The sequence below is a fragment of the Malurus melanocephalus genome, unplaced genomic scaffold, assembly GCF_030028575.1.
Source record: "Malurus melanocephalus ecotype Western Australia unplaced genomic scaffold, MMel_1.1 scaffold_114, whole genome shotgun sequence".
Classification (NCBI taxonomy): Eukaryota; Metazoa; Chordata; class Aves; order Passeriformes; family Maluridae; genus Malurus; species Malurus melanocephalus.
The window spans coordinates 1439882-1455211 of NW_026623346.1; the positions used below are offsets into that span (position 1 = coordinate 1439882).

The 15330-nt window shown below is 40.7% G+C and overlaps 3 protein-coding genes across 3 annotated transcripts in view; 1 reads left to right on the forward strand and 2 right to left on the reverse strand.

The window, feature by feature from the left end:
• AKIP1 (A-kinase interacting protein 1) overlaps positions 1–585 on the forward strand; it is a 5210-nt gene extending 4625 nt beyond the window's left edge. Inside the window, exon 5 of the mRNA XM_057369713.1 lies at positions 115–585. Within this exon, the coding sequence (XP_057225696.1) occupies positions 115–258 (144 nt within the window). The 3' untranslated portion in view covers positions 259–585. The remainder of the gene's footprint in view (positions 1–114) is intronic.
• The window catches only part of CUNH11orf16 (chromosome unknown C11orf16 homolog), a 14474-nt gene extending 4109 nt beyond the window's left edge, over positions 1–10365 (reverse strand). Inside the window, 8 exon segments of the mRNA XM_057369714.1 lie at positions 1616–1813; positions 3473–3660; positions 4095–4347; positions 4349–4746; positions 5471–5496; positions 5498–5706; positions 6605–6755; positions 7551–10365. Of these exon segments, the coding sequence (XP_057225697.1) occupies positions 1616–1813; positions 3473–3660; positions 4095–4347; positions 4349–4746; positions 5471–5496; positions 5498–5706; positions 6605–6755; positions 7551–7717 (1590 nt within the window). The 5' untranslated portion in view covers positions 7718–10365.
• A 33-nt stretch (positions 10366–10398) lies between these two features.
• On the reverse strand, positions 10399–15314 carry ASCL3 (achaete-scute family bHLH transcription factor 3). Its single transcript, XM_057369712.1, has 2 exons — positions 13315–15314; positions 10399–11267 (listed from the first exon to the last, which is right to left on the reverse strand). Exon 2 carries the CDS (start codon positions 11260–11262, stop codon positions 10723–10725), a length of 540 nt encoding a protein of 179 aa, XP_057225695.1. The 5' UTR covers positions 11263–11267; positions 13315–15314; the 3' UTR covers positions 10399–10722.
• Positions 15315–15330: the final 16 nt, after the last annotated feature.

The following is a 15330-nucleotide window of genomic DNA, read 5'->3' on the forward strand; positions in this document are numbered from 1 at the left end:
GCTTGGCTCTGCCAACCCACTGGAAGTGGCAGAGTTAAATGGAGACTGTAAAACCCATCAAACCATAGAATACATTCCATTTCTTTTTTTTTTTTTTTTTTTTATCTCTCAAAGCCCAGAAGACTTTCCCAAGACTTCTACATTGAAGTTTCTCCTGGAGTCTATTCTATCACAGCAATCTCAGAGGACAGGGTGCAACAAACCCATGTAGTAGATGTCAATGCAGGACAAAGTATTGATTTAACTTTTGTCCTGTAATATTTGTTGTTTCCTGGCTATAGCAGGAATAAAGGATTAGGCTCTTTTTAATGCTTGTAATGAGCTATAAATATCCTACTCTAGTTAGCACTTTAATAGTAACTTCCTCTTTGGGACTCCATTTTTATGGCCTGTAAATTTTTTTTCTACTTAATGCAATTATGTGCAGCCCACTTTGTACACTGATTTTTRTAAATATCTGTACATTGTGTGCCTTTTAAATCCAATTATGTGACTGTGTAATTCCAGATTCTTCTGCTCTAAACAATTAAAGATACAATCAGTGGAATAAAATACATGATCAAGCCTTTGTGGCGAGAGCTTCTTTTGTATTATCCTCAGACAGAACCCTCAAGTCAGTGTTGACCATAGAGAGYATGATCCATGTGTTATGAATATGTGTGCACATTAGCATCTCTAGGCTGGCACTGATTTTGGAGCAGCTAGCTTACAAGCCTACTTGTACTTTTATAAGTCTGGTAAAGAAATTAAATGCGACTGAAATTCACTCCCTTGAACCCTAGCTCAGAACGTGCTGGAGTGTATGTAGGGTGTTAAGTATAGGCACGTAAACTATTGATTCAAGTCCTGTCGCTTTGCAGACCAGGCTAACCCCTTTTCTGAGGGCTGTGGGGTACCCTGAATTGTCCTATTGACTGCTGAGCAACTGCACACTGCAGCTCATGGCCAAGTTCATATGCTTTAAACACAAGCAGTCCCACAAACAAAACTCCCTGGATRCTTAATATTCTCAAAGGACCAAATTCCGTTTTTAGAATTAGTGATGTGATCTATATAGATCTGTCATCTTTTTGTAGCTGATGTTATTAAGGTTTCAGTTAATTTTCATCAGAATATAAAGATCAGCAGCTTGAATGCTAATCATTGTGTTGTTTGTATCCACAGTAGCAGGTCCTTTTGCCTCTGGCTACTTTCTCTTCTGCTTTAATCCTGAAAAAAATATTTTCAGCTGTCAGCTTGTATTGTTTCYCCATTCCTTCTGGCTTTCTACAAACAGAAATTGCTTTGCTGAATTTCTCTGGCTCACTCCAGAGAACTGTAGTAGACAAATTGAAGGTTTATTGGGCTCTTACTGTACATCTGTTCAGGCTTTTAGTGCTCATACTAGTTTATCTGATCTCTCCAGAATTGTAAACTCAAGTCCAAATAGTTAGGAATTTAATGTAACACCCCRCAGTAGAGAATGAGGATGCTCAAGTTTGATGTGAGTGAAAATTGAGTTTCTCAGTCATTAAAATTATATAGTCATCCATAAAGATATTCTACTGAGACAGTGCCTAAATCAGAACTTCATTTGCCTAATAAATATAACTCAGATATAGTAGAAGCAGTTTACCTGAAATTTCAGCCCCTGAACTTGATCAGTTGTTGATGTACTGAATTCTGGTTGATCATGTCTCTCTCTGCTTTGTTGCAAGGGAGCTCTGACAGAATTTATAACATCAGGTTTGTCCTCTCCAACACAAGTCGCTTTACATTTATCATCTGATACCGCTTTGTRTCTTTGTTTTTCTGATGCTGCAAAGCCTTCTTCCTGGAGGACAGAAAACAAATCCTTCAGAAGTCTAGTCTGAAAAAAGCATCAGTGTCTTTGTTAACTGCTGCTTTCCTGGCTGTACCTCTGTCTCACATAGCTTTAACAATGGTCTATTTTCTGTACCAGTACAAACTTTACTGCTGAAACACACAACTGGACAGTAAGACCAAAGGATTTTCAGAAGCTGTTAGGCTTTGATTAAATACTTTTCTACTTCAGAAGTTAGGAGGATTTTGTTGACTGCAATGAGAGGACATCGGCCCCCCAGAGAGCACCTCTGGGAAGCCTGTCCCCTAACTGCATTTGTTTGCTGCAAGCCACTTCTGATGCAGCCTGTATCGTATGATAAAATTGCTTCAGCTATCTCAAAGTAGCAATGTATCTTCTCGGTTTAAAATCACCAAGGGCTCTTTTACAGGAACAAAAGTATGTCATTATACCCTGTATTACCACATTGCATCCACTACTGTGATTCATGCTGCTSCTTTGGGGCTGGAATGAAATAATTCTGTTCTTTTATTAGTTTTACCAAAAGGCAACTCATGTCAGTTCAGTGCACAGCTCTGACACTGCCAACATAGAGCTTGCCTGCCTGGAGCTCCATACTGGCCTGAAAAATCCTAGGAAATCAATTACAAAGGTGTGTAGTTATGTAACTATGATTATTTAAACAATGAAGTAGAACAGAAATAGAAACTAGGAACCATACAGTTGATAAGTTTGTAGGCATCTGCTTAAAATGCATGAGTRCAATTGTGAGAATACAAGATATATTCCAGTAGATTCTGTTCATCAAGGCCTGTTATTAATGGATTCATCTCTAAACATGCAAGTTTAGAACATGTCAAGTTTTACTTTGCACTTGGCTCACAGTAGCAAGAGCTACTGTGCAGAAGTGCAGAGGAGCTAATATTAACTTCATGTATATAATTTATTTATTGTTTCCCTGCTGCTCTTGCACAGAGCACTGTTTCTGTTGATCCTGACATTCTCTTTCATCAGCCCCTTCTTTCTGTAAGTTTTTTTTTCTTCCTCATTTCTGTGCTTGCTTTTTTTAGCATTCATGTTCTGATTGGTTTTTTTCAAGTTTTTTCTAAAGCACAAGGGAAACCAGGCCTAAAAGCCAGGGTGGTGRTGGTGTTCCTGGCTGTGACACGGTCTGCTTACTCTGTATCCACCAGCTTCACAGTAGGGATCTGCTGTTTAAAGTGGTTGCTTCTAATGAGGGAGTAAAAGAAGAAACTCAGCAAAGACTGTTTACTAAAGAGTCTGCTTTTATCTCTCAGAGACAGCGATTGTGACTGTCAGAATCTGACTTGCAGAGTTCAGCACCTTTCCATGGGTTCAACACAGGACTTCATTGGGTCAATATCAATGGGCATTTGGCAGGTTTCTCAATTTAAATCTGCATTACTGAATGCTCACAAGCCTACTGACAATTGTTTCCTTTTTAACAAAAGCTTCAGCCCTTGCTTGGGGCTTGGGGATTTTTGTTTTGGTTTGATTAGTGGAGAACTCTCCTACCTATCACAAAAATGATGGATGGCCTTATGAAGCAGGGAAGTTAGAAACAAGGTGTTTTTCTTGCCAGGGTTCAGATCATTAGAAACAAACCTCCTGCTTACACAGCTACAACATTAATACAGATTATCTTACCCTCAATGATGGCTTGAAATCTTGGTCTCTTAGGATTTCATTCACTGTGAGTTGCCCTCTGGGAGGCTGCTTGATGGTTTTAAACATTGTGCTCTGATTAGATAGGACCACGCTGGATGTGTCCCCAGTGGAGATGGCTTTGGATTCCAGCTGACCCTTGGTAGATGTGCTGCTACAACTTCCAGGTTCTGGGAAGAAGTAAAATTGTATCTAAGAGTGAAACCAAAACTGAAATGGAGAAACATTTATTTCAGAAGAGAGGACAAGTGCACTTTAAGCTCGAGAGCAATTCTTTCAGGGTATTCTGTCTGGAGGAGCTATGCAAGCTAATGAAGATGTTAGCATCATAAAAGGCATAGGAAAATGACAGGAAACAGAGAGGATTATCTGTGCTTCCAAATGAAATTAATTGTTCTGATAGTTTTCCATGAGATGAGTTGCCAAAAGAACAGCCAGATGAGGTAGCAGGAACAGTGGGGAGGGGGAAGAATTGTAGCAGTCTGATATGCAAATTTACAGTATTGACACCAATAACCTGAAGGAAAAGTGACTGCCCTGCCCAGAAGACTTTTAGTTTTGTTCCCTCTGCCAGCTGCTTCCGCGCGGGGTTGTTAAAAGGTACCTGAATTACTGGAATGGGACTTGTGGCAGCTTCTTTTCCAGTACTTCCCCTCAGGTCTTGCAGAATCCTTTAGGTTGGGCTTTTCAAGACAGCTGGGGCCTGTGTTAACAGCACTGTCCCCCAGAGTATTCTTGGCGGGGGATGGCTTCGGGTCCCACTCTGAATCAGAAGAGGGAGAAGCCACAGCTGCAGTTTCTCCTTGGTTTGTGTCTTTCAGTTCTAGAAGGCATGGAGAGGGCTCACTGCTGGACTCTTGCCTTTTCAGATTTGTCCTGAAAGACCAAAGACCTGGAGGGAAAAGGCCACCAGGCACCACCACAGGGTTGGCAGCAGCAGAAGCACCTTACACAGGCTGATAAGCAGCASATAGCACCATCACAGTGGTGGTGGAGATGTGGCCAGCAGGGAGAGCAGAGCAAGCAGTGCTTGGCAAGGCTCTGTGCAACACAAACAGGAATCAGGGCTGGCTTAGGACTGCCAGGAAAAATAGAGGAGTTGGTGGCCTGACTTGGTCTGGGCTTCACCCTGCTGGTGAAGAGCATGTGGATCATCTCCACAATCCTCTCCCACAGGCTAGGAGGGATCCACAGAGCCACACCACGGGGCACTTTCACTTGCTTGTCATTCCAGAACTGGACCATAATTTCTTCATCTCCTGAGTCTATTAAGAGAAAAAGTAAGCAGCCATAAGCAGCTGGCTTGCCTGGGCAGTGCACATAGACAGATCAGGCTTTGCAGCTTTATGCACTTTCAACTCCTGTCATGCAGCAGAATCAACTCTTGCCCCTCTCTAACCCCACAATGACACAGAGGATGAGTCGGCAGCCTGGGCACTATCCTTCCTGGCAGCATCCTTCCTCCCAGTTTGTCATCAGATGAACAAGAAAATGTTGACAGGGTTATTTTTGTTGGTGCTGCCAAAGTTAGCAGTACTGCTCTGAGAATAGCGTTTTGGTAAGTCAGTAGAGCTTGACTGTCAGACATGGGAAAAATGAATGAGCTGTTGAAATTTCCTAAGTCTGGGTGATAAAATCACCCCCAGTTACACCATTTGGTACAAATGTGAGCATTAAAGCTCAGATGAATGCTTTCTGAAAGTTGTCTCACTTGTATCTGTCATGAAAAGGCCACGGTCCTGCACATGGCAGATAGAGCCTGATCCTAGCTACGGACACAGATKATGACATTTTGATGGGTCACAACTTCATTAGGGTCTGACTGGTGACATCCATTAGCAGTATCCTCAGCTCCTGCAAGCTTGGAGCAACACTAAGCTGCAGTCTGTGCAGTTATTTCTCTGGCAGCAGCWGGAGTTTGTCTGGACAGCCTCACTTATCCTGACAGCCAAAGGAACATGAGGAAGAAGAGGGCAGCACCTTTCTTACCTCGTAAGGGGTCTCRTCTCAATGCCTGTGAGGACAGTTCCTGGGCCATACCTGGCCCCATCTGGCTCCCAGGGTGCCAGCACTCTGTCTCCAGGGAGTAAGGAGTGCTTCATCCCGCTTACATATTCCAGGATGTCATCTTTTGCTGTTTTTTGCACACGCACTGGTTGCCTTCCATGTGACACAAGTGGTTTGGCCAACTCTACCAGGAACATGCCTCTTTCACTCTGATACCAGGAACAAAATAATAATTCTGCTGAAAGACAGTCCATAATGTGCCAGGTAATGGAACTTTCACTAGGACACCATCCTGTGCCTATATGACCAGGCTAAAACAAGCCTGAACAGCAGCTAAATAGCGTGTGGTGTTAGTTCAGCATTGAGATAGCCCAGAAAAGCCTCTGTGAGACTCACCAGAAAGCAGGATGAGTGAAGCTTATGTTGAGATTCACTGCCACTAGGATCTGTGTTTTCTTTCCCTGAGAAAAAACTGTAGACAAGTATGACTGGATTTCACAAACCACGCTGTGTGTGCCAAGGAACAAGGGACACTGAGGCCATTCAGACCTGCTCTTCAGTCATGGCCAAGTCCTTCCTCATTACATACAACACTAGTTTTGCTTCTTGGGGGGGGTTGTTGGGAACTTTTATTTTCTTTTATATTAAGGCCTGTCAAGAGGCTTTCCATCAACAATGAGGCGAGGTACTTCCCTGTTCTTGAGAAAGAATAGGCTCTTCTTTTGTGTTAAGTTTGAAGTGCTAACAAACCAATGAATTAAAGCTTTCACTGGCATTTCTGGAAAGACCCTGAGCCATTGGTCTGCAGCCAACTCAAGCTGGACGTGTGTACATAAAACACAAGCCCTTTTCCTGAGCTATTGATGGTTCTGTGTCTACACACAACAGCAGCACCTACACTGCTGGCAGCAGCACTCTGGCTGGCTGAGTCTCGCTCAGTTTTCAGTGCCAGCACAAGCACAGGGCTGCTCAAGCACCAGCAGTCCTGGGATCTGTTCTCTAATCTCATCAGCTGAACCAAAAACTGCTACACTGAACTCAGGTGGTATGTGAGGACTACTCCCTATTGCATATACCCCCAGCTACCACACAGCAACCATCACTCACTTTTATCTCCTCTTTTACTGTACCACAGTAATAAAATCTATCTTGTTCCCTTCTCACCAGCACAGGCACGTTGCTGTCAATGCCCCCTGATCCCTCCAGTCTCTTCTGTGCCAGGCCAGGGCAGGCGAGGGAGTGGCTAATCCATGGGCACCTCGAAGGAAAGAAAATGGGTCAGCCCTGAAAGAAAGATTCTGTAGATCATGAAAAAAATAATCTTGTAAGATTTAAGAACTGGAACACTCCACCTCATTTTGTAGCACTCCCACAGGCCAAACAAATCATGTGGGAAGAAAGAGAAAATGTGCTGGGATAATTTTTTGATCTTGGGAAAACATTTGTGCCTGCTTTTACTCAGATTTCTTTGGTTTGGGGTTTACAGGAGGTGAGCCAGGGGTGTGGAACTGGAATCCTGGGCCAGCGTTAYCTGCACCAGGCCCTTTGCTGTTTACCTGGCAGGATAATGCAACCCTTCAGTTCAGGAGAAAGGATCCATCTCCAGCACAGAACACAACATAGGGGCACTCCAGACTACTGGAGCTGATGGTTTACCCTCAAGTGTTCAGGGAACAGCAAAGCAGAGAAGTAAACAACAAAGCTGCTGGCTGATGACAGGTTCTAGTTCAAAACCGGGAAAATCATCCCCTGTCACAAAGCATTACAAACATTTCACAGAAGATGGCTGCTAATGCAAGATGCTTTTATTTATCTAAATAATGTTAAAGGAATGTTGCTTTGATAGGAGGCTTACTCAGGCTTTGCCCTTCATAATCTCTAAGGCAGCAAATTACTTCAGTTAATGCATTTAAAAAACTGCCAGAGCAGGGGTGGCAAAGCTCAAATKATGTACCAGCTCCTAATTTATTAATCTGAAACATCAGCCTGGTTTATCCTGCTAGATATCATGGAAAAAACCAAATCACGGACTCAAACAGGAACTTGATTTTACCTCGGGGGGCTGAGGGGCTCAGCGATCCAGGCAGGATACATTACAAAAGAGCTTCTGCAGCAGGGGTTAACTGTACATATGACACTGGAACATGAGAACTTGTCCAGAGCTGGCCTCACACTGCAATACCTGTAACTCCTGGGCAGGGACCTTTCCAAACAAGCCATTATTGGAAAAGCTGCTACCTGAAGGATTCAGCTGTGATCTGCTGGAAGAGACAACATATTGACATTTCTAACACAAGCAAATGCTGTCCAGTGTACCTCAAGAAAAAGTGATTTTGATTAATTGTTTGTTTTTGTTTGAAAACACTGAATCAAAAATACTCAGACTGGCATTTGGCCAGATAAACTCATATCACTGATTTCAGTGATCTTCACTCACCCAAATCCTAACCTGGTGAAGGGGCAGATACACCCAAGGAAACTACAAATACTGTACAAATTTGCTGTGCAAATCCCCCCAGAGAAGAATCACTTTCGCCTCCCTCCAACATTTGTCCCTCTGTACCACGCAACTCTCTTTTCTTATACCTAACTCTCCTTTAAAGCTTTCTTGTACATAGACCCAGCCAAACCTTCCCCGTTTTACAAGCCGAGACAGAAATTATGGCTGAAGTTGACAAGCTGAGTAAACGTGACAGGTTTTGAATGCAATGGTAGATTACATTTTCCTGTTATTTATTTATAGTGATGTATTAAGAGGAAATATTTTGATTTTTCAGCTGTCCTATCATGTTTTATTAACAGTAGGATTATAGCTTGCAAAGAGAAAGAATGAGATGCTCAGATGTGACAAGTGATAACTATTCAAAGGCTGTCACAGTAAGATCGATGATGTGATGCTATCTCTGGTAATTTCAAAAGATGTAGAAGACAAGCTTCCATTAATTTTTTTCTTTTTAAATATTGCTTAGAAACATTTAAGATGAAATTTGCATAGAAATTCAACCACATCTAAATTTTAAGTGCTTAATTTATTTTACAAAATGAAGTTTAAGCACTTATGTTTAGATTATATTTTGTCTCTTATCTAAGAAATATGATCTGAAAGTCTTTTTTATGAACTCCCAGATATACATAATTTCAGAAAACTAGCACAGCAAATCCAGCAAGAAGAGTGGATTAACTGCTACAAAATCCATCTTTAAGTCACCAAATCAACACAATATATCCACTTGTTTCACAACTGAACAAACTCTCCTGTTATAAACCAAAACAAAATGGAATCTAATATTTTTCAAAGAAAGGCATCTATCACTTCCACATTAAAGCCCAATTTAACACCATTCAGCTGAGAGTAGGGTCCCTATTTCTTCACAAAACAGTACACTGACATAGGCAATTATGCTGTTTTTTCTGGGTAATTCCAAGAAATTTGACATAGAAGTACTTCAGACTCACCAGCTATTGGTAACAGCGTATCTGGTCCACGTGGATTTAGTCTGAATGCAGAAATCTCACCCTTTTGCCTGTTGGACACAGGAAGCCTTTTGCTGCCAGTGTTTCCCAGTTGCTATGGAGGTTGCTACAATTGGTACTCCCAGGATTGGTCATCCTGACCTTTCTGGTTAAAATCCAGTGGAACATAACTTCAGAGACGACCATTTGACTGCCACACAATTGCTATGTTTTCAACTCCCCATGGACTTACTGAACTGCGGGGCAAGGAAGGCATTTTAAGAGAGCTCACTGTCCTCTAGGCTTCTGCCCATGATTGCAGGGCAAAAAGCAGCATCAGAGTTACAGATCAGATTAAGAGGGGAAAAAAACCCACCACAGGGTGTGACAAATAAATTGGTTTGAAATGTGCATAGAAAGGTTGAAGATTGAACAAACCAAAGCCAAATCACTTTGTAACTTTCTCCTTTTGCAGTTAAGGGGAAAGGATTAATGAATTCTACTCCTCTCTTACACAGTGCCTATCAAAAATGTCATAACACAGAAATCTACCTGTTATTCTCTGCTGTAATTGTCATCTCCCTAAAAGAAAGACAAAGAATTTACATTTGTGGGTTCATTTTTTGTTTAGTTAGTTTTGTTTGTGGGTTCTTTTGGGAGGGAGGAAGTGCTTGGAATACTTAATTGCCATATGTATGCACATTTCAATTCACTGCTATAAACATAATGTAACAGGGTGGGATGGCTGCAGTTAGGGACAAGGATACATCCCTTGGGAAACCTGTAACCATTTTTTTGTATATTCTGCTGCATGGACAGCCTACAAACTCTCATGCTGTCAGCAGAATTGTTTGGTATCAATGATTCCCTTACATAGAGTAAATGTTAAGGACACCTTAGCAGTTATGAGCTAAACTCTCTTCATCATCTTCACACAGTTCTAATCTATAACACTTAACTGAAGCCACCAGCAGTACAGAGGAACAGACTGGGAGGCTGGGGAAGACCACTCCAGACCTCAACAATTATCGAAGTCCAAATGTCTTTTTTTATGCCCATGGCCAAAACCTTGCCAGCCCTCCTTACAGTGTATTGTGTAAGCAGTCCTAGTAATTTTTAAGGCCACTGACATCTGTACAATCCAGTTTTCAATAGAAATTATGCAAAGTCAAAGGTTTTTAATGTGATTAAAATTAAAAAAGAAAATGATGGAAMAGCACCTGCAAAATTTTATGCACTTCCTGTGTTTAGAGAGCTCCTACCCTACTCTATTTTTCTTCCTTTTAAACGAAATTATCCTTTCTGTTGGCATCTACCAACACTCCTTGAAACCTTTAAAAGGCATTTTAAAAGAAACACTGGCAATTAGAGTGAATATTTTAAGAAAGTGCATGTGAGAGTAAACCACTAACATTACAGAAAAAAAGAAGAATCTCAGTCTCCTAAGTAGCAAGATTTTATTTTAAAGCATGCCGGTTGTGACGGTACATACAGTTACTTCACACATATAGGTGTTACATTTTTAGCTTGGTGACAAATTTAGAAATGSGTTCTGATTTTCATGAATTAACTTAGGTCATTCAGCTGAGATTTTCCCAGTTGTCTTTTTTGTATCTAAGTGTAGTTACTATCTGCAATATTAAAGCTCTTGTGTAGGCTGACACTGACGTGTACTGCGATCTGATCCTAAGAAGTGCCAGGAACACACACGTCATTAACACAGTGGCTACTACATTCCCAGACAGGATACCTTTGTCTTGCTTTGGAACACTTCAGATAGTCTTCAAAACCGAGGTTTGTTTGTTAGTGGCTTTAGATGCTTGGTTTGGCTCCATGACACCTTTTCCTACCAACACAGAATCAGTGCAGAGCACAGACTGGAGGTACCTAATGTACTTTATAGCAGCACGGAGGGTCTCCACCTTGCTGAGCCTTTTCTCCAAGTATTCCTTCGGCAGGTGATGCCTCAGCTTGGCATAGCCTTCATTGACACACTTAACACGTTGCCTTTCCCTCTCATTCCTCTTCCTGATGAAAGCTGACCCATAGGAGTACTCATTTCTGTGGAAACTGGAATGGGGCATTTGGTAGGGAAAGGGGCAGGGCTCACCGTAGAAGGTCTCCGCGATGAGATGCTCAGACATGAAAGGAAGCAATGACAAATCTTCAGAGCAAGAGACCTGGTTTGGTGTTTCTGGGTACACATGAAACGTGACCAGGGGATCTGCACAGAAAGGCCTTGCCAGCTGTATGTGCTGAGCCTCGGCACAGATGAGGTTACAGTAGCTGCTGCCATCCATCAGGTTCTGCATTTAACCTGGAAATACATAATTACATAACACTTTAAACAACTCATGATGAACAGTAGAAAAAAATCACCTGGTCTTACCAACACTTGGCCTTGCTGCCATCTTCCAGAAGAGATTTTTTTAATACATTTGTGACACTTCAGAATCATGTTGGAAGATTAGGTAGAACAGGTAACATCCCTTTTGAAAATACAAGAAAGTGCAAGTCAGTCACACTGACTAAATTAATACATAGTGGATATTAATAAAGGTATAAAGTTTCCTAAAGAAAACAAGCAAGCAGTCTCCTTTCACCTCAGCTTTAGAAATTAGGAGAATCTACCTATAGGAACTCCACATAGGTCTAGCTTGCTCCAAATCCACCAGAACTTACATGTCTACAGACAATAAACAAAGCAGGCCAGCATCTGAGGCATTCTCTCCACCCCTTTCCCCTCCATGAAAAAAACTAAGTCTACAATTCCAGCAAAAGACTCCCTATTCACACCAAAAAGCCTTCATGACAAATTATCTTCCTCTCTATTCACTTGATATCTCATTCCATATATTAATTGCATGGAAAACTRGCAGAGAGAATGGATCTCAATCTTAATTTCATGTCTGTCAAGTATTACATCCACTCAACACGGTTTACTGTAAATTTAGAGAATTCAGAAAGAAGAAATCTAACAACATCTCATTGGGTCCTTACACTCCTTCTGCACCCACCTGCAGATTAAACACAGATATGAAACACTAAAAACAGTCATACTKCTAGAGGCTTACAAAATAAACAACTTATTAACTTAAACAACTTATTAAAGGAAAAATGCATGTTCTAGTAATACAAAGAAGGATGGCACACAATTGCTGGAGAACTGCAAGAAACCAGTAAGTCAGAGTCGCCTACCCTCAGAGCCTCTCTTTAGAGCAACATTACAGCAGGTGTAACTACTCAAATCACCCATATGTATTCATTACAAAGATAATCTTGCAGTGGTTTGTAAGTAGCTCCATTGTAGTGCCTTCCCAATATCGTTATTCAAACGGCTAAACATCAGCTTAAGTGCTGAGAATGCAGTGACTGTTACCTAATAGCTACTTAAAACACATTTGAAATAACCAGTTGATTTTTAAAGYATCACTGGCAGCCATCTTTACAGACTGGAAGCAATACTTGCCTACAGACAATTATCCAAAAGTGCTCTTACTCACCATCCACTTATACATCTATGTATTGCTGTCTAAAGCACTTAGGTTCTATTACATCCTCTAAAATGGAAACCACACCTGAACATTAAACGAGGTTACTAAAAACTTCTGGATTCCATACTCACAGAAATCTGGCAAAGCTTCAAATGTTCCAGCCATGGATCCATAATGTAAAAGGGATCCCCCTAACCCTTCACAAGGATACAGGGATAATGTAATGCAATGTTTTCCAGTGACTTCATACCTGCCACATTCATACTTAATTGCCATATTCATACAGAGATTTTTTTGTTGGTATGGACCTATTCTCACAACATATTCTATGAAAATGCATCTGTATGCAGTTGTCTCTTTTTSTAATGCACACAGAATTCATAACAGAAATCCTGTGAGTGAAGAAGTCATTTACAGCTGTTAGGCATGAGTGAAAGTCGCATGCATCGTAAACAGGTACCTCTGTAGGTAGGTTGAAAGCATGAACACACATCCATTTCACATCAATACACATGCAAAAAAATTCAGGTGAATATACACTCTTCATAAAATGAAAATAGTAGACAGTCAACTTTTCCACTTCTACTTACACAGGTTATTGCCTATAAATGTTCTACTGCTAACAATTTAAAAGCACTGAGAAAGAAAAGTCTGCTGTATAGCCAAAAAAAAATTATAGCACATCACTCCAGAGCAAGAAACCAAAACCAACACAACCTCTCAAGAAGATACTTGCAGTATTTGTTGCTTAGTACTGACACTTTTGCTGTATAACAGCATCACATAAAACAGTTACCTGCTGCCTCAACACCTGCAAGAAGCGCAAAATGCAAGAGTTAGGAACATTTTCCTGTTAGACTACAGACTCACCAATCTTCAAATCCAGGGAAAAAAGACGTGCTATCTTAAGAGTGACGAATACCTGAAAATATCTGAATGATATCCAAAAAGAAAAAAAAAGAAGTTAATGTTCAATTTTTCTTACACCTTATAAAATAAGAGATCATATTAAATAGGATTCATTTAAAAGCTATGAAAACACTGTTAGTGAATGGCTGATAGAAGCGATTTACAAGAACATTGATACTCAGTGAAGATCTGTGGCTAGATACAGCAACATGCCAGTCTCTTACCTGAATTATGTATCTTGTTCCACTGAGTCAAAGATTGCTGCAATTTATAGTCAATTGACAACATGCAAAGTAGCTTACAGTTAGATCTGCTCATTTCTGGTTGGGCTTTTCCACCCACACCACAGCTATGATGGCAACAAAACTTGGCATTTAGGGCTAGAAATTTTGAAACTGTAATTGAACAAATCCAGATTACCTGAAAAAGTAATCAGGAATGTGGTTTGTTCACTTCCTATTTGCCTTCTGCTGCAGACTGCTAGACTACTACAGTATAGCAATGAAAATTGCTATACTAACCAACATTTTTATAGATTGGCATTTTGTGCTTTAATGTCTAAATATAACAAATCAGCTAAAATTTAGGTAAACATTCACCATCAAGGCATAAGCAAACTAATTTCCATAGCTTCATTTTAAACACAGAAAAGCAGCATTTATTTAGGAATTTGTGATGGATTTATCTCCACTAGAGGTGAGGACCCATATTATTAGTTAGCTTAATGCCTTTAAATTTAATCATTATTCCTGTAATTTTGGGAAATTCTCTTAGTGTTAAGCATAACATCATATAAAAGGTGCACATTTATATAAAAACAGAGAAGAGTTAAAACAGTGAGCAAATAGCAGCAAGTTTTGCTTAAAAAGAGAAACAGTGTGGACTCTATAACACAATGTATACATATATATAGATGCTACAGACATCAGGATATAACTGTCCAGTTGTACAGGTGCAAGAAAATATGACACCTATCTTCAAAATTCCTACATTTTATGGGATTGACACTTAAGACTATCTCACTAGTTGACCCTTATATAGTATAACCACACAATCAAATCAAAGTATAACCACACAAAAACATCCAAAACCAAACCAGCTTAGCTTAAAACTTTCAGAAGACACTGAAACACTTGTACTACCAAAAGAAAAACATGCATTCAAGTCCCACTTCTTGCGACTGTCAACCATCAGGGAAAGATTCAGCTTCTGCTGCCACTGTGTGGGGCCACAGTGATATATCCTGCATTCCCTTTCCCAAGCCAGCTTCAGGCCTCATGGGAAAGGCAGCCAAGAGGCAGAACGTTCTCCAGGACTGGTAGACAGGGAGATACTCAAGAAACAAGGCATGTATTCAACAAATAGGTTGCATTCTTTTTCTTTAGGGGACCCTAAGTACATCAGTGTCATAACCAGTTACTGAACAGCACCAACTGAACAATATCCCACTCATCAGAGCAACATTGAACACAAAAACTGAGCCCAAGCCTGAATTTATTTTTCTTGTCCCATCAATCCTTGTGCAATTTTTTTTAACTTAAGGCAAGGAATCCTGTGCATCCACCAATTCATCATCAGCTTTAAATCCCTCCAGAAAAACTCACTTTTGGAAGTCTCCAGGACTGACATGAAAATGAAGCTCTGTATCTGCAAGAGTTCAGTCAGTGCAGAGGTTATGGGACAACTGTGTTTGCAGCCCTGACCTGGCAGAGCTATGAGCACAGGTAGAGTGTGTCCCCCAGGCATGGACTAAGCAAGCCAAAGCTCCACCCAGAAACAGAATATTCTTCCATGCACCACATCCTTCCACACTGGAACTGAAAACTGTCAGACAATAATGTACGTACATATGCACAGCTACATCTGAGTCAGGGTCTAAAAATTTTTTTCAATCAGCAATTTGATGAGCCTTTCTTTACCTCATCACTGAACAAGTGCATATTTCTACTCTGAAGCATTTTCAGAGAAGTGCTTTTA